At 37.8% G+C, this 21,340-nt stretch overlaps 1 protein-coding gene across 1 annotated transcript in view; it reads right to left on the reverse strand.

The window, feature by feature from the left end:
• Positions 1-21,340, reverse strand: part of GALNTL6 (polypeptide N-acetylgalactosaminyltransferase like 6) — a gene marked incomplete at both ends in the record, with an annotated part of 414,831 nt that overhangs the window by 30,206 nt on the left and 363,285 nt on the right. Inside the window, 2 exons of the mRNA XM_083860887.1 lie at positions 3,388-3,495; positions 9,785-9,902. Of these exons, the coding sequence (XP_083717013.1) occupies positions 3,388-3,495; positions 9,785-9,902 (226 nt within the window). The remainder of the gene's footprint in view (positions 1-3,387; positions 3,496-9,784; positions 9,903-21,340) is intronic.

Raw genomic sequence — 21,340 nt, forward strand, 5'->3', positions numbered from 1 at the left:
TAATGTATTTCTTACAGCTTTCATAGAACCATAAATAGAAAACTAAAGAAAAAACATAATAAATTGAGATACACCTAGAAGAAAATGCTAAGAATATTCTTAAGTCTAATTTCATAGGTAACTGGCTAAAAGTAAATGGCTTAGCTAAAATTTTTAAAAGGGAAGCAACAATCAGAAATAAAACTAGCAACTAAGATAATCCAGTAAAACAATTCAGCAGTTTTTAGGATCTGGGGGTTTGCTTTCTAAACATGCCTTACCTAAAACAAACAAAAACCAGACAAAATTAGTTACTATTTTCTGCAGTTTTGTGCAGAGATTGACAGGCTTGGAATGAATGAATAATTATGTGGTGCTTCCAGGTTATAAAGTGGAATCAGTGGTGACATCTGCACGTCTATTAATACTTCTTTATTTGCAATTGCCTGCAAATTTAACACTGACTGCTTTTGGCTAGCAGCAATATCTTAAGACATCTTCAGACTAAAAATATTCAGTCTTTTAATCTACATTTGATTGTCAGAATCTGTTTATAAATCTACTATGCGTGTTTATGGCTTCCTTTAATTTTGCTTTGCACCATCAAACAATATTACTAACTGTTTTATATGTGTATGCTTTTCCATTTATGTGGGATGTGGCAGCAAACAATATGCATAAATTTTCCTGATCTTGAGTGACAGATAAGATAGAAAATCGATGTCATGATCCATACTATTGTGTGTGGTACAATAATGATTATTCAGTGATGGGGAGGTGCAACAAAGTTTTTGACAGGTCTCTGATTTCTGAAAGCATATGTGATTCCATTCTGGGTTGCAGCTCTCTAAACAGATACTGAGGTTGGTCAAGTGTTACATAGCTGGCTGAAACTGTGTGTTGAAACTCACTGCTAAAGATAAAGAGAGCTGAAATCCCAAGGGATGGTAAAATGCTCACACTAAAGATTATGTTTTAAGGGTAAACATAAGTTGAAACAGCTTGAAAGGAAACCCATGGCATGATTTGGGCTATGCCTGAATTTGCCTGGAAGCTCTGTTCTCTTCCTAATTCCAGTCCCCATTTCCCTTGTGCTGGTGCTAGGGAATAGGATGGGACAATTTGTCAACCTTTTATGCAGTATCTGCACAAGGGGAAATTCCCTCTTGATTAACAAAGGTGTCTTGCAATCATTTATGGAATCGGAGTTGGGCTTTCTAGGGCTCATTCCTTTGTGAACTGCATCTCCAGCATGCTCCTTTAAACAGCAGGAAGTGGAAAAGGATTTAGTAAAAACCTTTGTGGAAACTACTTAGTAGTGAAAAGCACTGCTTTTGGCAGTGGGGATAATATTTCCAGATACTCTTGAGTGTGTTATTCATTATATATTTGAACTAGAAGGAAGCTCTAGATAAAAAACTCATAAGGTGTAGATTATAATCTTTGGATAATATAACATTTGGAGGATAAAGCAAGGACAGTGGAAATATCCAGGCCACTCCTGTGAATAGTTGCCTATAATACAATATTTTGGTTAACAGCTCCATCTGGGAGAAGATTAATCTGGCCTTGATTTTCTTTTTCTGGCAAGGATGAGCAAAAGACAGTATTTTTAGATTTAAAATTACACACGATATGATGGGTCAAGGACAAAATTCTCTTCCTTTGTTGGTTATGGAAATAGCCCAAAACACCAAAACATACAGATGCTCTTGTGCTCTTGTCAGCCTTGATGCAATGCAAAGAATACTGTACCAGAAAGAAGCTGTGAATCTGAGAATTCCAGGTTTCTTTTAGTGATAACTGTATGTCACATATTTACCTAAGCATCACGTTTGGACTGCCACAACATAGAAAAAACCATCCATTTTTTGAATAGAAAGATAAGACACATTACTAGATGTTTTCCCACAAGTTATAGGGTAATCAGTCTGTGCATGGACAGAGATGTCAGTTTTATAACTGGAAATGTTTTTCAGTAATACTTCATGAGTGATTTATTGAAATCAAGCCAAAATGAACAGTACAGGGAGGCTGTGACTACCTGATGGTTGTAGCATTCACAGTGACACCATGAAAACCAGTTAAGTGCTGAACTGTGCAAGATGCCAGTAATACAAAAAGAAATGACTGTATTTTGCTCCTACAGGTAGTGCATGAGACAGCATATTCTGTAATGAGATACTATTTGCTGTAACAGAAGAAAACAGAGACTGAGGTCTGAATTTCCAGTTGTGTGTGATTTTTTTTTTTTTTTTTTTTTTTTTGCAGGGAATATCATAAATTAAGCAGTTTCATTCAGGCAGTCCAAAAATCTGGATGGGGCAACTGTGACAGGACACAGAGCTATACTTGGGGAAGATATTAATCTCATAATTTAGTCAATATAGTTTTTGCTCCCACCACTAATCCCACTACTGAATTGTGTGTCACAGTGTCTACACCGATGTCCCGTTAAGGCAAATTTTTCTTTCTATCTAGCCAGCTGTCAGGCAGGCAGCACAGGCAGCCTCCTTTTTCTGCTGCTGTTAGTACAGCAAGCCTGGTCCTTTGGTGCTGAAACCAAGGATGTCTCCCCTTAAAGCAACAAATTCATTCCTTTATTCATACCACATTCTCAGTATTAATAAAAAACTATGATTCATAAAATATTACCCTATGGCAATATGCAGACTTTAATATTAATGCCATTTTATTAAAAAAAAAAAATCCTCTAAACTAGAAAAGATTAAACTCAAGCATGAATAAATACTAGTATCTTCCTGGAAGCAACATCTGTGCCCTTCATCTCCCATCTTCTGACATCCTGTGAACATCTCCAGAATGTTACAGAACATTTTCTCTTGAGAAAGGGGCAAAAAGCCCCTCATGGATATGAATGTGTTCAGTAGTCTTTTGAGAAATGTCTATAGGTCTTGTAATTTCTCACTCTCACAGCTCCAGGCTGGCTATATTCCACAACCAGATTTTACACAAAAATCAGACAGTCGCTCAAATAATTGTTACTCAGTCCTATTGCCTCAGAAAACATCCCTTCCATGAGATTCTGCCTGTTCTGCTGACTGATAAGAAAATGCACATTCAAATTGGTCCTGCTTATAAAAACTAGGACTGACAACACTGTGCAATTGGAGAACTGCAAGCTTTAGGTTATTCCTAGGTTCTTTTGAATCAGCATGAAACGTGCTTCTGTGCCAAGACGTCCAACCCTGTAATTTTAATCTTCCATTTTATTCTTGGCAATCTTATCTCTGAAAGGCAGAATAACTGCAGTAATTGCACATCTCATTTCAGAAAAATAAAGAAACATTCATTTTCCATTTTAATAATTTACTGGAAACTGGTTCACAAGGAATGAAGAGACTGATAATAAATGAAAATGAAAAGCAGCAAGACCCGATTACTCACCCGTGCCAGGCTGGTTCCAGAAGGGACTTTATATGGGACATACTTTCTGTAGATATGTCCAACTCGAGAGCAGGGAACATCATACATGCCACCTCCACACATCCACACCTGCAAAGCAGACAGAAAGCAAATGAAAGAATGATTCCTGGGAAAAAATGAAACAAAGAAAGCAGTTTAACTAAGTATATGTGAAAATAACATATCATTCTGTGCTGACCATTCCCACAATCACGGTGGCCCTCTTGGCATTCTGGTAACTGGGATACGGTAATATGACAGACTCTTCCACCCAGAATCTCACTGTGCAAAAAAACTATGTTCAAAAGAAAATGATAAAAGAAAGAAATAGAAAGAAATAGAAAGGTTTGAGTTGGAAGGGACTTTAGTATGGCCACTTTGATCGTGCTTGCCTCTTTGTGTTATGGTGGATATATCTACCTGGTCCTGGAATTCAGCCCCTGACTGACTGTGGTATTCATACTGTGAATGGAGAAAATAGGAGTTAGAGTGAAGGCTTGAATTACAAAGTGATTTAGGTGGCTGCTTCTTATGGATCATTTGTGTATCAGCCCTTACAGTCCCTTAGCAGTTAGCCACAGCATCCAACTGCGACCTGATAATGAAATGTTTGAGGATCTAACCTCATTACAGAGCAAATTTAAATACACTAATGTACATGTCTAAGGAAGGCTTGAAATCACTGAAAGTGGCTTTTTCCTTAAATTCCATGGACGCCAATGTGCAGTGGGGTAGAGTTGAGAGCTATTGCTATATCATTTGTACTTTTTTAAAGTGGGAATTTCCTCTCTGTGGTTGTCTTCAAACAACCCAGTGCATAAATGAAAGCACAGACCTATGTTTACTATTTATTCTTGTTTTTTAAATGGAGGTGTCATTTCCAAACTTAGACAAATTATTACTATGATTAGTCAAGGCTTTTTAGCCTTTGAAGAGTGCACAGCATAGCAGTGTGACCCAAAGGTCAGCCTCAGCACAAATTTAAAAGACAAAAAAGCAGAAATTATATATATATATATATATATACAATTTTATATATATATATATAGGCCAGTATTACTTGAACTGAGGCAATGAGAACTGCAGTAGATATATATTGCATTTCTTCTAAAGCAGTAGGATAACAGTTAAAAAAAAAAGAAAAAAGAAACCCCAGTCAAATACGCTGAGGCAGTAACAAGTGGGAGGAAATAACACTGTGTTAGGCTTATATTTGATAGATATAAAACCTGAAAATGCTGTGCTGCAGCTGAGGTATGCTGTGCAGGGTAATTGAAATGAATCTTGGGCTGCCTTGAAGGACATTTAGCATCTGTTCCTGTTTATCTTTCAGCTTCAAAATGGTATTAAAAGCATTTTTTATATTTTCCTGAGAAGATCAATTCTGGCAACTTTGTCTTTGAAATGTGCATTTTTATGTCACATGCACTAAATACAAGAAATTGGAGAATGACTTCTGTGCTAAGTATTACAGACCTCCACTATACCATGAAAGAAATTTAGGTGGTGTGGGACATTTGGCAAAATTATATCAGAAGCAATGAAACTCTCAGGATCGTTAATGTCTCCTTCTTACAAAAGCAATGAATCTGGTCTGCAGCTGGGGTATAAAAAACAATGATGAAACCAAAATAATGCAATTCCAGCTTGGAAAGATCAAAAGAGTAGCTTATGTGTCAACTAGAGACTATCTCACAATTTATCTTTGTATGGCTCCTTCCAACAGACTGTTGCAAAACACTTTATAGGGGTGGTTGAAAGTGAAAAGCAGGCATTAACACAAGCTTTAAAAGAAATTAAGCTGTGGTTATGGGGTTTTGTTCCTGACTGGAGATTAGATGCCACAGATGTATTTTTTGGCTCTGTTCTACAGCTCCTGTGGGATTTTGGGTGAATCATTCTCTTTTCACATTACTTCTTTGTCTTTTAAATTGTATTTTGCCTTCTCTTGTGGTTCCCCCACCTTATCTCTCTGGTTTATGAGTGATCCAGCCTGGAAACTACCTGGAAAATGTAAATACTGTGCATGCAAGACTGAGATTCCAATCCATATGCTAAATTGTAGCCATAATTACTGCAGTAAGAGACTCATGATTTTTGAGCAGTGGAGGATGTGCTGCTGGGGAACATAAACACACAGCAAATTATGCAAAGGATTTAGAGGATACTGAATGGACTTTGGATTAAGCTTCAAAACTAACTGAGAAATATACTGCTGCTGAGAGTCAGTAACAAAACATGCAACAGTGAAAGATATTGAAATGAAGGGAAAATACAAACAGTAAACTGGTGGAAGAGGAATATAAAGTATTTCATGCAAAGGCAACATAGTTGGCGCTCTTCATATTGTGCAAGAGAGATGGACAACAAACAGGAGAAATGTATTACAACTGCAAAAGTTGTAGAAAATAAGAATATAAAAATTTTATGGGATTTTTCAGTCACTCTTCTTGAAATATAAGCCAAAAAAACAGATTTGGCAGTTGTAGAAAAGGAGAAAGAACAATATTTTCCTGTGAACTTTTACGTGCAGTAAAAATGTTCCCCTAAATGAAAAAAAAAATTGAAAAATAGGATCACTGACTGCAAATCTACAGTCAATGGATTTGCAAATTGCAAAACCATTTACTGGAGGTGCAGTGGGATTTCCTGTGAGGAAATATTAAAACTGTACCATGTAAACTGGGAACTGATGACTGTGGGTATTTATACAATACTCACCAGCACCTCTAAAATTCTGAGAAAACTAGCAATATTCCACATTTGTCAATCCTTCATATAGATTACAACTGCACTGACAAGTGGTAATGCTCCTCCACTCCCCATCTCCTGCCAAGATTGACAGCTGTGGAGGGAATAATGATTATGATAATAGTGATGATAAAGAAAAGTATTCATGAACTTGGAGGTGTGTTTTGGAAAACAGGGATGAAGAGAATTTGGAGGATGTATTGGCATGGATAAGGATAAAACAACTGTAGATACAGAGGACTACCTTCAAGAGGCTGGGGAATCACCATTAGCATTTTTGTTAAGGTATGATTTACAATGCCTGAGGAATGTCTGGTGCAAAGGATTGCACTGGGTTTGCACAGCCAGGTTTTGATAGCAGGGGGGCAATAGGGGTGGGTTCTGTGAGAAGCTGCCAGAAGCTTTTCTCAGGTTCAACAGGCCCAATGGCAGCTGGCTCCAGGATGGACATGCCCCTCTCCAAGGCCATCAGCAATGCTGGCAGCACCTCTGGGGTAACAGATTTAACAAGAGGGAAAAGTTACTGTGCAACTGTAGCCAGAGAGAAAGGAGAGTGACAATATGAGAGCACCAGCTCTGCAGACACCAAGGTCAGGGAAGAAGGAGGGGGAGGAGGTGCCCCAGGTGTTGGAGCAGATTTCCTTGCAGCCTGTGGTAAAAACCACAGCTGTGTCCCTGCAGCCCCTGAAAGGTTCAGTGGTGGAGGAGAGGTCACAGAGATCCACCTGCTGCCCCTGGAGAACTTCATGCTGGAGCAGATGAAGAGTATGAGGAGGAAGAAGAGCAGAGACAACATATGAAGAACTGACCATAGCCCCCATTTCCTTTCCATTGAGAGTGAGGAAGAGGATAAAACAGGGAGTGAAGTTGAGCTTGAGAAGAAGGGAGGGGGTCGGGGGAAGGTGTTTTAAAATTTGCATTTATTTCTCATTGCCCTACTCTGATTTGATTGGTAATAAAATATTTTTTCCCCGGGTCAGGTCAGCTTTGCCCATGATGGTAACTGGTGAGTGATCTCTCCTGCTTCCTTATCTTGATCCACGAGCCTTTTGTTATATTTCCTTTCTCTTACTCACATGAGGAGGGAGTGTTAGAGCAGCTTTGCTGGACACCTGGCACACAGCCCACGTCAACCACAAGGGTCTTCAGGAAACACAGGATGTTAGTATCTTTTGCCATTCTGTGTTGTGGTGATTACTACATAAACTGTGCCTGTCTAACAGATTTAAATTTAGGATTTCCCAAATCTTAGCTTTCCTCGTTATCGTGAAAAGATGATATTAATCAGGTGAGTTCCAGTGCTTTGCCAGCTTTCACAAGTCTAGCACCCAACAATGAGGACTGTCAGCAAGATGTCATACACCTTTTTAATTTAAAAAAATGATCCTGATGTTGCCAAAAAATAAAATCCTGAACATTCTCTTATGTAAAAATTATTCTAAGAAACTATTTAATGAAGAGGTCATATTTTGAGACAGTTTGTGGCTGTGTCACCATTCAGATTACTCCAAATAATTAATTGCCAAGCAAATCAATGTAAGATCAACAAAGGGCGACCCTCTGACAACCCTTCCACAGGCCAAAGAGTAAATTGTCGTCTCTAGATTCACTCAAGTGAAGCCAAGGAAGCTGAACCAGTCTGTTGTCTGGCTTTTTCACTGACTTTGGAACAGTTTGCAAGTCCACCATCTGACCAAGTTTTGTGAGCAGATTTGGCAAATTGAACTGTCTGGATCACTTGTCCTCATTTAAATAAGTTTTAAGATGACTGAATCTATGGCTACAGTTAGAGTTATAGGTAACTTGCTGAAGCAGAAACCTTTCCCAAGATGATAGTGGTGATTCTGACATGAAAAAAAACCCAACCCTTTCTGTTTCTCTCTTCCACCTCTGTGATTTTTCTCTGATTTTTTGTTATTTCAAACCAAACTGCAATCTTCTTTTAAAAATTTACATCTCTTAAATTCTTCCAATAGGAATTTACTCCTATTTGGCAGTCATTTCAAAAGATTATATTTATCTGCTTTTAACACTAGTAAGAAAGGACAAAGACCCTAAGATCATTACATACTAATGAGATTGATCCAGAGATATGGCTAAAAAGAGACCCCGTGTGACACAGCTGCCTCCAAAAAAAAAATTTAAAAAAAAAAATCCTCTCACTTGAACAAAACACACTGGGACAATCTTGTGTCTCAATTTCCAGTTGTGTTACCATGGTTTCTATACAAAATCTGGAGAGAACAACAAGTATATTTCTTGCAAAGATGAATAAAAGGAATATTTGAAATAGGATAATAAAATCATGGGTGATCTGTCAGACACCATTGTGACAGCTACAAGTAACTACTTATATTTGCCTCTGAAACAATCTAAATGGACAGAGGGTAAATCAATGTATTCTAAACATATGGTCTAGCTATTGAGTTTCCCCTGCCTTCCTGTTTTATTTTGTTGAGGTATAAAAATGATTTGGAGAAACACAAGAGTAAGCCAGTTAATGCAAAACATTTTGCAGTTCTTGGAATTCCTGTAAAGACAGCCTGTAACACTGTACATTTCATTCAACAGAATGGCCTCAGCACTGTTTTCATCGCAGCTGAAACTCAGATTCAGCAAGATATCTGATATTAGTCATGGCTGACATGCTAAATTTATTTAAAGAGCTTTACACTGACAGAGTCTGGAAGTAAGCTGGAAAGATCCTGGAGCTAAATGTGAATTGCAATTTCAGTCCCAAACTTTACCCAAATATGTTTGGCTCAAATCATCTAAGTCATGAAACTCTATCAAGTCTTTGAAAAACTTTGCATGTAGAGACCATGGTAATTTTTTTATGTCCTTAGGTATACTGGAAAATAAACTCAGTTTTCAAAATTAGACACGTTAGTCCTCAGCAACCTTATACAAATGCCTGTTCTACATGTAGAAAGTAACAAGACTTTCAGCTCTATGTGTAAATGCCTAGTAACTGATTTCAATACACATATCCACATACAGGATATGAGGGTATACTATAACATGGCTGGTTGTACAGAACTTGAGCACTTGAAAACGCCCTATATGTCATTACAATAATTTACATGCAATTTAAAAAATTTTTCTTTGGAACAGCTGGCCTGCAGACAGCAGCTCATGGCAGCTGAGCTGCTCTAGTGATCCACTGCTATTGAAAGGAGTCTTTCTTCCTATGACTTTCTCTATTTCCACTCATTTTCTTGAGCTGACTCCAGGGGACCCTGTCCCCAGAGATGATTAGATTTGTTGATCTGGACAGAAAAATTCTTCCATTTTCTTTTTTGCTGGATTAGTTCTCTGTTGGCTAGCTGAACTGAGCTCAACACGAGCACAAACACAGCATCTGAGTGAAGGTAAGTGGGGAAGATTTGATAAAAGGAAGAAGGTGGAACTTCATTATTTGACAGTGGTAAGCTACCATGTTTTCAGAGCGAGCTGCACTCTGTGTGATTTTTGTATGGCTTCTGGAGCAATTGTTTATGGCACTGTAGAAATTCCTAATGAAAAGGAGTATTGTATTAAATTAAGTTAAAATACAGAAGCCCAGATGAATGAAAGCATCATGATAACACCAGCAGGAAGTACTCTGTGAAGTGGCTTGATGACTTACCTTAAAGGAGATTTCATACTGCTCTCCTCCCCATATTTCCAATCCTGGGTCATAGCCTCCCAGCTCCCAAAACCATTTCCGGTTAACGGCAAACAGACCTCCAGCCATTACAGGAGACCTGAAGGGTGAATAAAACAACACAAACAATAATGAAGATGTTTGGACCATGTGTGTGTGCCTCGGGGTACGTTTGTATGAATGCTGTTTGAATTGTGAAGCTATGAAAGGCATAGATGAAGAGTGGTGTAACCAAACAATATTTACCTTTATTCATCCATAAAGAGGAGAAACAAGCAATGTGGTAGATCTAGAGAATGGCAGACAGTTGTGCACAAACTCCTTAAAAAAAACCAAAACCAACAAAACCAAACCCAAAAAACCAATAGCCCCCCCAAAAATTCTGGTTTTTGCTAAGTAACAGAGAAAGAAAGGGACTCTGGAAACCTGCCAAAGTACTTAATGAGTCTCAGTACTCCATGGGAAGTAATGTGCATTTGAAAGTGAGCAGAAGTTTCCAATTCATTTCAGTCTCATAGGTGCTGGCTAGAGAAAGGGAGAAAGGTGCAAGAGGATGGCTGAAGAGAAGCTGTTGGGATCTAAACATCTGCTTTCCTAAGCATTTAAAACTCCTCAAATGTATATCACAGTGGCAATGTGACTTATAGGCAAATAATTTGCTATGCTTCCAATGTTTCCATGTATTCCATTAATAAATATGTGGAATTTTCTTCAATTAACTCATTCTTTTTCACAGACAATATAGAAAACAAATGAGATACTTAAAGTTATTGTTAGAGAATAACGACAAAAACATATTGTAAACTTATAAGCAGGAATTTTATACTGGAAAACAAGCATTTTCTCTTTTATTCTTCTTAAAGTACCGAGAAGACCACGTTTCTAATGCAGTAAATACATTGACAGTTCTCAGGATTAAAATATTGCTCTTCAACTGATTCCTTAAAGTTGTGGTGGAAGGGGAATACAAAGGCATCTGTGCTGTACAGGAGGGAAACAACACCCTTAACAAAGTCCAATCCAACTATGCAATTCCATCGATGCAGATCAACACCAGCCTTATGAGTTTTAGAGCAAGAAGTCAGAAGGAACACATTGATGCTGATGGCTGGTCAGAGAGACAAGAAAAGACAAAGCCATGGGAGACCTGGATGGCTTCAGGCAATGTTTCCTCAGCAGAGAGCCGACATGAAACTAGGTCCTACACCCTGTGTCTTGTAATAGTGAAGCCCTAAGGGAAAATTATCCCACTCTGGGGCATTTTTGTTTTGAACTACTGCTGGTGGTTTCTTTGGGGCTATAGAGGCAGATGGTGTCATCCTGAAGTCCTGACTCGAAAATAAAAACTTCCCCCTTTGTCACTGGTTTAGGATCTTGCAGTGAACTTGGGACTGGTAATATTTCAGGAATCCATGCATGAGTTAGAAATTTATTGAAGAGGACATCATGTTAATGGAACATTCTGCCATATTTTCTCTGCCTTAACACTTTTTTATACTGCTGTATTTTATCCAGGCAGTAGAGATGATAAAATAGCAAGCAAACAGCTGAGTGGTCTCTGCCACCATCAGGCAGCCAGTGAATCTCCATGCATGAATGTTAGAAAATTATCCCCTCATTTGCATTCATGGTAATGAGAAACATTATGGATAATTTTCCTTTCACTTCTATATGGCAGCTTAAAAAAAAAATTAAACTATGTGTTTTCATGACTCTTACAGACTAATTTCATTTTCCTTTAGAGATTACATTTTTAAAAGCTTTGAGAAACAAAGCTTTGTGAAAAAAATCCAAACTGGCAAGGCTGTGCACTGTAACATACACTGAATGCCAACACTATTTTACTTTTATTGACATTTCATATTTCAATATTGACTGTATTTCCACATATGAATAAATTCAACAGAGATTTTATTAGAAACTTTCCCCCGAGGATTCTGACTACTACAATACATTTTCAATTCCTACCAAAGTAAATCTAATTACAGCATGTCCTTTTTGACTTCAGGTTTTAAATAATCAACATAATGTCCTTTTATAAAGAAGGACTTACATAGAAAATGCTTATAACTAAATTGCTACTGAAAAGAAATGTAGTCCCAAAGATCACCCAGAAAATGCAGGATTTCTCTAATTCTCATGAATACAATATTTTTCCTAAGCATTTCTCTAAGTACAGTGAATGGCCTATAGAAGAGACAATTGCTGCAGGTAAATCAGATGGAAGACAAAAAAAAATCAGAGACTTAAAATTCCAAAGTAATTGGCAAATACTTACAAATTATATTCTAATTGGTAGACTTTTCCAGTGACAAAAACTGAGTAACGAAACCCCTTGTCCTTTAGATGTGGAAGTTCAGAACATATACTACAATTAACAAAACTACCTAATGACTCGAACAGTAGCAAACTCAATTTTTGCACAGCCTTAAAAAAAAAAAAAAAAAAAAAAGTGAAGAAATTGAATGTAATGTTGCCCCATTAATTCCTATTCCACAAGACATTCTGACATTTGTTGTTTTGTAGGAAGAGTAATGAAGAGGAAAAGCAGGATGGCCTTTTGCTTTTCATTAGAGTGGAATTAGTAATAGGCTGTGTGAAACGGAGTGCTTGGCACAGCATGAATTCCACTCCACGCCACAAGCAGCTACTGCTGAACAGACCTAAAATTGTCTCCAAAATATGAAGACAAGAGTCCAGTCTTGCAATCATGGCCGATATGAGAAGTCCTTATGTATTAACAGGATCACTTACACTGATAAAAGAACTGCACTGAACCCAAAGGAGAAGAATTATTCTCTTGTTTAGTGGCTTCTGTATAGAAATGTCAAGTACAAAGCGATGTTTGTAGAAGTAATTTTTTTCATGAAATGTCCTACTGAGATGCTCAAACAATCAGACTTGAGCTATTATAGCATAATATTATGTGAGTAATTACAGTGGAAAGCTGTAAAGTGCTTACGGACAAAACATGAAAAGGATAAAGACTCCTAAAACATCAGAAAAGCTGAAAGGGTAAGGTTGCTAAACTAAAAAATTTGTAAAAATCCTTCCACATGAGAACTATTGTCCAGACTCGCTGAATATACATGAAAGAACAATATCGGAAGTAAAAGCTAGATGACTGAAAAATGGCCCAACTGGTCAAAGATTGCTGTGCTGAGACAGAAGAAGAATTTGATTTAAACCCACCCTCTAAACCTCACAAAACTTGCTTTGCAAAAAAAAAAAAAAAAAAAATAGACTGAGAAAAAGGCAGGCAAATGCTTAATGTGAAAAGATAGTTTACAAACAAAAACTGCACTAAAAGAAGTATAGCAGTAGCTCAAACTGTAGCCAGTAAAGATTTTTGTGATGGCTTACAATTAACATGCAGAGGAAGGAAAGAGATAATTTCACCTATGAATATTCAAGGTAAGAGAAAAATGACACAAACTTCAAAGGAGTGTGAAGCTACTTGCACTAGAAACAAATGTGGTACGTTGCAGACAAGTGAACTGCATAGCAGGGTTTAGAATCATTACACTGCAAGAGTGATACACACAGTGGGAACTAAAGGATTTGTGAGAAGGGAAGAGAACCTTTGACAGGCTGCAGAACGAAAATGAGGGAAATAAAAATGGGAAAGCACTTGTGCTGGATGACGTGCACAGTAGGTACAAGTGATAGGAACCACCTGCCTGAAAGAGCTGAAATTTGGCCATTATAACTGAGCCCAGAGAATGGCACATATTGCACTCTGCACCTCTCTGTATAACCCAGACTGATTAAAGGCTCTGTGCTGAACTACTGAACAGAGATGGATGAATGCTGGAGAGAGGAGTCCATTTCCTGCAGGATACATCAGACAAACTGACCTTCAGTGACAAACCCACTGGCACATTATACAAAAACAAGGCAAACAGCCCACAGCAGAAATCAGGACTAGGTCCTACTGACTTGTGGCATCAGGGATGTAATGGAAAAGGAAGAAAGGGCACAGTGGCAGCCCCAGAAATGACTGGTGACCTACTGAATGCAGCTTTGAGCTAGGGTTCTGCATTTTTTATAATGAATTTCCATGTTTTCTTAAGCAAGAAGTGTCTCTTCACCTTAGTGATACCACATGAAGGCACCTCAGGACGGGGAATAAATTCAGTTGCCTTGTTTCAGAAGTGACTGCTCCAGGTTCTCTCCACAGTGATCCCTGATACTGTATCAAAGCTTCTTAAAGCAAATAGCAGAACCTGACACTAATCCTAGATAAAAGTTCTAAAAACTCTGAAAATTAACATTTATGCATGTGTAATGTAAGTGACAGACTTGGCTACTTGGAGGAAGTGAATGCAGAAGTAAACCAAACTGAAATTAAGATGAGTTGATCAGATGGCAAGAAAGTGATGTAGGTTAAGAAAATAAATGACAAAAATAAAAATTCAGCAGTTGTTCCACCTAAAGACAGTTATAGTTTCTATACCGTGCACAGAAAAAGATGAAAAAAGTAGCTGAAGTGAATATTAAGTCTTCCTGAATTTCTCAAGAAGTAAAAAAAAGAATATTTTATATACTTAATTCTCTAATCAAATATAATTAAAATGTATTAAAATGTATTTCTAAATGTACCAACTCTTTTACATTTAATATTTATGTAAGGCATTGTTTTATCTTTTATCCATTCTAACAACATGACCCATTTCAATGTTTAGAAAGTGGTCAACATTCCAGAAAGTAAAACCTGTCTCTGTGACATTAGCCTATGGCAGTTACTCTTTTTTTTTTAACTCAAGCGTCCCTTTTTCTGAACAATTTTTACCCTAGATAAATGTATGCAAACTACCAGTTCAAATGATCATAATGCTGAAACATGTAGCAGGTCAAGTTGTATTAAACTTAATTCCCAAGTCTCTCTATAATCAACTTCAATTTTTAAACTCCACTTTTGTTTGGGAAATATTAAGCTAAAACCCCATTCTTCAAATGGCGAGCCAGAAAGCTGTGGAGAGTCAGTTACAAAGAAACCTCTAGAAGTGTTTAACTTTCAGTTTATAGATGTTTCCACTGTAATTTCATCACACATTCTTATTTTTCTTACCATATTGCTAAACTTCATTAAAAAATTGTATTGTAAAAAAAGCAATGAGTCCTTATGTGGGTGTTGAGGCCCTTTTAGCTTTTTCTCTCTCATTTAGGAAATTAATGAAAAAGAGGCGAGCTGGGTAGAGATGGAAGACTCTGAAGAAAAGGCTGCTCCTTCCCATAATTACCTCTCACGATCCAAGGGAAATCTCTCTGAATTATTGTCAGAGGAGATCTACAGCACTCAAACTAAGCAGGTGGGTCAGCACAAATGAGCATCCTGAAGCAAAAAGTAAATGAAAGCTTCTCAAAATGCCCTGCAGGCAACAGCGTTCAGAAGGATAAAACCAAGAAGCAAATGAACGGCTGGAAGTCAAATTAAAGAGACAAATCTAATGCACAAGCAGTCTCACAAGACTGAGGCCTGAGTGCTGCAAAAGCAAAAAAACAGAGCTGAGAGCAGCACCTCAGTTGAGCCTCAGTTGAGGAGGGGATGGATCTTGGACACGTGGAGTTCAACAGCAGCAAAAAATCCTTTGATCCTTAGTAGGAAGTAAGAACTCCTGGAGAAAATAAAAACAACCTCTAAAGATGATTGAAACAACTCTGTCATTTTAGCACCTTTTCATATTGATAGGTATTATCTGCATTCATAGTTGTCCCTTGAAAATATAATCTTTGAAAATTAAATGTAGAAATAAGGATAGATTGGAGGCAAAATAGTATCAACTGTCCAAAAAATAGGAACTTTAGGTTTCCTGGCTTTTGCTGAGCTTTGATTTGATTTGATTCTATTCTATGAATAGCAGCAGTTCATTAAATCCCATCACTATCTTCAAGGAAGTTCTCTCAAAACATATGGGGGCAGTATCTGAATGGAATTGCTATCCAATGTTTTCTTCCCCTCCTTAAACAGAGAGATAGAAACCAGAGAATTATCTTCCAGGGTTTACTTTTGCTTTATCGATTTAATTAAGCTCAGTATAGCATCATAAGCAAAGTTTAAACTCAAGGAGAAATTTTCAATTTCATTAAAGATAATAAACGATTCCTTTTGAAACATAACATATTTTCATGGCCTGAAAATAGCTTCTTATTTTCATAATAGTCCTTTAATTGAGACTTTGTCCTCCCAAGGCAGATTCCTAGATCAGAAATCCAATCAGTTACGAGTCTGCTGTCCAAATTTACAGGTGATTTTGACTAAGTTATTTGGATTACTATAGCTCTAAGTTTTCTAGAACTCTAAATCATTACATACTTATTGCAGATTAAAGTAGATTTACAGAGGTCACAGCCCACCCAAAATAGATAATGTGTACACCCAGCAGCTTGTGTGGTTTTAGGAATGAGGGGTGAGGAAAAGAAGCCCTTCTGATAAATATACTACAACATGCTACTACATACTATACATATATACATATATATATACTATATACATATACTATAAACATGCTACTGTATAGCACCATGTGCATATTTGTAGCAGTTGGGAACTTTGGAAAAAGACCAACAAGGCAGTTGAATTGCAATCACCACCATAAACTCCCCACAGAAGAGAAACCTTTGCTTGCTCTGGATCTCCAGCAGTATTTCAGGCTCCAGCTTTGTTTGTGCAAGACCAAATTGATTCAGGTGGGCAAATGAGAAGCATTAGTATTAAAGCACTGCAAGGAAATGGCACCTGGATTTTCAGTGGTTTTTCTTTTCTGTTCCTGCCACTATTCACACACCAGATCAGACTGAATAGTTAGTGAAGGTCATGTCCAGAACATTTCTGAGCTGCAAAGATTTTGAATAAGTGGAAGTACAGTTAAATAACCTTCTCCTGATTTTTTAGCAAAGTCTCTAAAACTACTGCTGCCTAGCATCCTGATGGAATTGGCTTTTCTTCAGGGTCCCACAGATCACCCCTGGTGACTCTGAATCAAGCAGACAGATCCCTCACACTAGGCTAACCAGATGAGACACACAGTTAATAATATGGCTGTGATCTGCCATGGAGCTGAGGATGTGGATGAATGTTATTCCTTTGATCAGTTCTTTCACAGTGCTGTCAGCAAGTGCCCCCACTCTACCCTTATGCACAAACACTGCTTCAAACACAAGCAGGAAGTGGAGACAAAAGGTAATTTTAATATTTCATTTATGTCTGTCTCTGGGGATTAATGCAGATGCCTGAGAAGAATCCATGCTGACAGGGAGGGAGGGAGGCTAGAGCTCGTGTAGCTGTGCCATTGCTACAAAAAGTGGCTCATCCATTTTCCAGTGGTCAAAGATTTCAAGAACAGTAAGTTTTAAGCAGGCAACAACAACAACAATAACAAAAATAAAGAAAAAAAGGCAACCCCCCCCCCCCCAAAAAAAAAAAAAAAAAAACCACCAAAAAAACCAACCACAAAACCCTGAAGAGGCTAATATTCAGCCAAAGGTATTCTGGGATCCTGGAAATGTTCTCTTAGATGCATCATTGCCATTTATTAAAGCTCTATAATTTGCTGTGTTACTCTATTATGGAGGGTAATGGGGAGCCAGGCATTAGATTTCTACCAGTCTGCACTGGGGGCACAAGAATCTTTTCTTGTAGAAAATGTGAAGCAGTGAAAGTAGTTTTTCAAGTACAGAAGTGACAGAAAAAAACACCTGGAAAGTACTTCTCAATGGAGCATGAAGGAGCTGAAAACTGATGAGATTGAGCACTTGATTGTCCCATGATAGCACCTACTTTTTATTTGATGTTGCAAAGATGGACAGGCTGTGGAAAACTAGAGAAATGAACTTCCTGGTTTATTATCAATTGCAGTGAAATTATTATCAATTGCAGCTAAGTGTGTGTACTCTGCACCTGACTTTGAAGGCAAATCCAGATAATCAGTTTACCATGGAGCCCTGCTAATTTACACAGGCCATAGTGGAAACTGCTGAGCAAACTATACTGATCTCAGAGCTGGGAACAAGAATCCCTACACAGTGCAAGTGAGACAGCCAACCTCCTCCACCCAAGGAGTTGCACACTAAAAATCTCTTCTAGCTGGAAGGTACAGGATACATTCCTAAGAAATTTCTAAGAACAGGTAGCAAAAGGGGAACTTTGGGAGTAATTCAAAAGCTGGACAATGGGAGATGATATGGGCTCAGGCTGGACTGGGTACATTGCTGGCTTTTAGGTGACTCACCAGCAGACTGCAGCTGCCTTGCAAGCTTTTTGTCTCCAGATACTCTTGTACCAGCACTGTCCCACTGCCTGCCACAGCACATGGATCACATAGATCAAGAAGGGTCACCCTAACTTAGAGATATCTATAAGGAAAATACTGCAAGAAAAAATTGACAACTGAAAAAAATAACACATAAGAAATGTAACTGCATTAACTCAAACCCCAAGACACCTGCCTCCAGAAAACTTGCTTCCAGAAAGAAATATTCTTTTGAAATTATCTAGACTAATAATATATGAAGGAAAAAAATATATAAAAAAAAAGGTGTTATGGTTATTTTAAGAAACATCTCAAGATTTGGAGAAATTCATTTGGGTAATCAATAATGCCCAAATCATTAAAAAATCGTGCTAGAGATAGTACTATCACTTCAGAATTACATTAGAAAGGACAAAAAAAGGTGTATCAAATCCTGAACTGGCAGGAAAGTAAGTTGAACAGTAAGTAATAAGAGCTCTTGTAAGTGATGAGAAGATCACAGACTTTTCTGGGTTGGAAGTCAATTCCCTGTTCAGAAATCAAACTCACAACCTTGGCATTATTAGCAATGTGCTCTAACCAACCGAGCTAATCTAACCTAGACAGGCTTTATGGTTAAGAGGTTACAAAAAATGCCCCCAAAGCCACCAAAAAACAACACACACAAAAAAAACCCCCAAAACAACACACCAAAAAAACCCCAAACAAACAAACAAAACAAAAACAAAAAAAAACACAAAAAAAAACCAAAAAAAAAAAAAAAACCACCAAAAAACAACCAAACCAAAAAAACCCCCAAAAAACCCCCAACAAAACAAGCCCCCACAAAACCAACAGAAAAAGGCAAATGCTTTATCACAAACAACCAGAAAAATCTTTGTCAGAAACAGTTGCTACTGACCCCAGTGAAACTGTAATTTCACTTGATCCCCATCATTGGCCACATTCACCACCTCAAACAAATGGGGTCTATATCATCTAGATAATTACTGATAGATAGTCTCATTAAGTAGATGGTATTCATAGGAGGAATTGGTAATACTGTTATTTTACAGTAATCTTTGAGATTGTCAGCTGTTATCTGGTGGCCAGGGTCAGCACAGATTATGCTGACTGAATAAAATCTGTACCCCTCCAAAGGATATAAACCTTCTGATGATGTGTGTCTATACTGTCGCTATAACCTTCTTTCTTTTTGATCTCTTGATCTGAGTCTCCTGAATACTTGGCTTTGACCCTGTCCTATAGCTCGTTCCCCAGCTCCCAGCCCAGGAAACTTTGCCAGGTTCCCTGAAAAACTCTCCGGGGATCCTTCTCTGTGCAGCTGGTGTGAACTGGGGAACATAGATCTCACCCGTAGGTTTTACTCCTGCCACTTACTTTTGTAAATAAAAATTATCCCTCACTACCAGCTAAACAGAAAGGAGAACTATAATGCCATAAAGACCAAGATAATAAATCTTAGTATTTTGCTAGAGAAAACACTTTTAAACTACTCATATTCAGCAAGCAGAAGAGAACAGAGCCTATAGAAAATGTAAAGAACAGTAATTAGGTCAGTCTAACATTTGTTGTCCTACATCTGTGAAAATATTTTCCTAAAAACTTCAGTTGTACAACAACACAGAACCAAACTTAATACACACAGTAAATTGCTGGCTGTCATTACCAGCAATAAGACAGAAGAGTTATGGCTGTAAAGCAGCTACTGCAGCACTCAGTAATTTTCTGCTGGCAAGAAAAAAAATAAACAACCTAATGAAAGATTTAAAGGAAGAATGTTATGCATGAACCTTCTCAGACATGCAATTAAATACAAATTATAAAACACAAATAAGTACATTATGAAACACAGAACTGAAGGTCAAAGATTGAAATCATTAGCATTGACAGAGTTGCATTTAAAGCTTTCATTCTGAAGTTATATACAGGATGCTATTCTTCTAAATGCTACGCTTAGAAATGAAGTTAAAATGAACAGAACACCATGAATATCTTCTCCTCATAACTATACTTTAAAAGCAGAACCATGTCTCTACCATAATTGTGCAGGATGTTATTTCATTAACAATTAATACTAGGAGCAAGTGGGAAAGCAAACAGGCCAAAGGGAAAAAATCTGCTCTCAAGTATTGCTAAAAGAACCCCATTCATAACTTAGTTTTTTTATTAGTGATGAGGCTTGATCTCTCCACAGAGGCAGAAAAGTGATACGGTCACAACTAAACAGCGTTTTGGGCTTAGGTGAAGTGGATTCCTGACAACATCTTTCAATCACTTGCAGGTGCAACTATTCCTGGAGGCCGAAACCTGCTCTGTCTGGAAGGTACAATTTCTTGACAAAGAATAATAGCAAGAAAGAAAGACTAAGTACATTTTCGTAGAAGAAGAATGAGCTTCACAGAGGTCAGCACTTTGTCTTCATTGCTTCTCTTTCCAGAGCAGGGAGAAGAGCTTCAAGCGAATCTGACACAGCAGGCTCAGCATTAGCAGTTTTCTTCCTCCATACATCACCCTGTCTGTACCAATACCCTTTAGATACCTTGCCATTAATCTAGGGGTGGTTTGTACACCTGTGTTTTCCAAGGAGAAAACTCAGCAGACTCCAAATCCCCATGCAGAAGCAACACACAAGGCAACCTTCCTCTGCCTTTATCACTGGGGAGGGATTAATCTCAAGACTTGATTTCACTTCCTGGGGGATTTAATAAGTCAGAGAGAAATTAATGCAAGAGATGCACCACCTGTTTGGGGTTTTAAAAGTTTTTAAAGACACACCCTGTCTGCTGTAGGACACAGACTCTAATTACAGACAGGTGCCATCTGAAGTGATGACTGAGAAGAAAATTCAGAGACAGTGAAAAAAGTCTTCCTGTGTTTGTTTCAGTAAACTGAACAACTCTGAAATTACACAGTAGACGTGAGCACAAGATCCATGTATGCATTCCTGGTAGTTCTTCAAGATCATCACGTTATTTGCTGTGCACTAATAATAAAGAAGATGGGTGTGAGGCAAAGCTCCAAATGAAAAATGTCATTCTCCACAAACTCCCATTGCCATGAGCAATAGTGTCCACATGATGAACACTGTGCAACAGAGCCAATATTCCTTCACCTCTCTGTGGAATAATGAAGTTCAATCCACCGTCAAGATCCATTCAGAGCATGTGTGTATGAATTTCATTATCAAGACAAAAGCCAACAGCCAAGTATGCAGCAAGAAATATGTATCATATTCTTGGCAAATAATGTATGTAATAAAAAGCTCCTGTTTCAGGGAAAGGAA

The sequence above is a fragment of the Zosterops lateralis genome, assembly GCF_965231275.1.
Source record: "Zosterops lateralis genome assembly, chromosome: 5".
NCBI lineage: Eukaryota > Metazoa > Chordata > Aves > Passeriformes > Zosteropidae > Zosterops > Zosterops lateralis.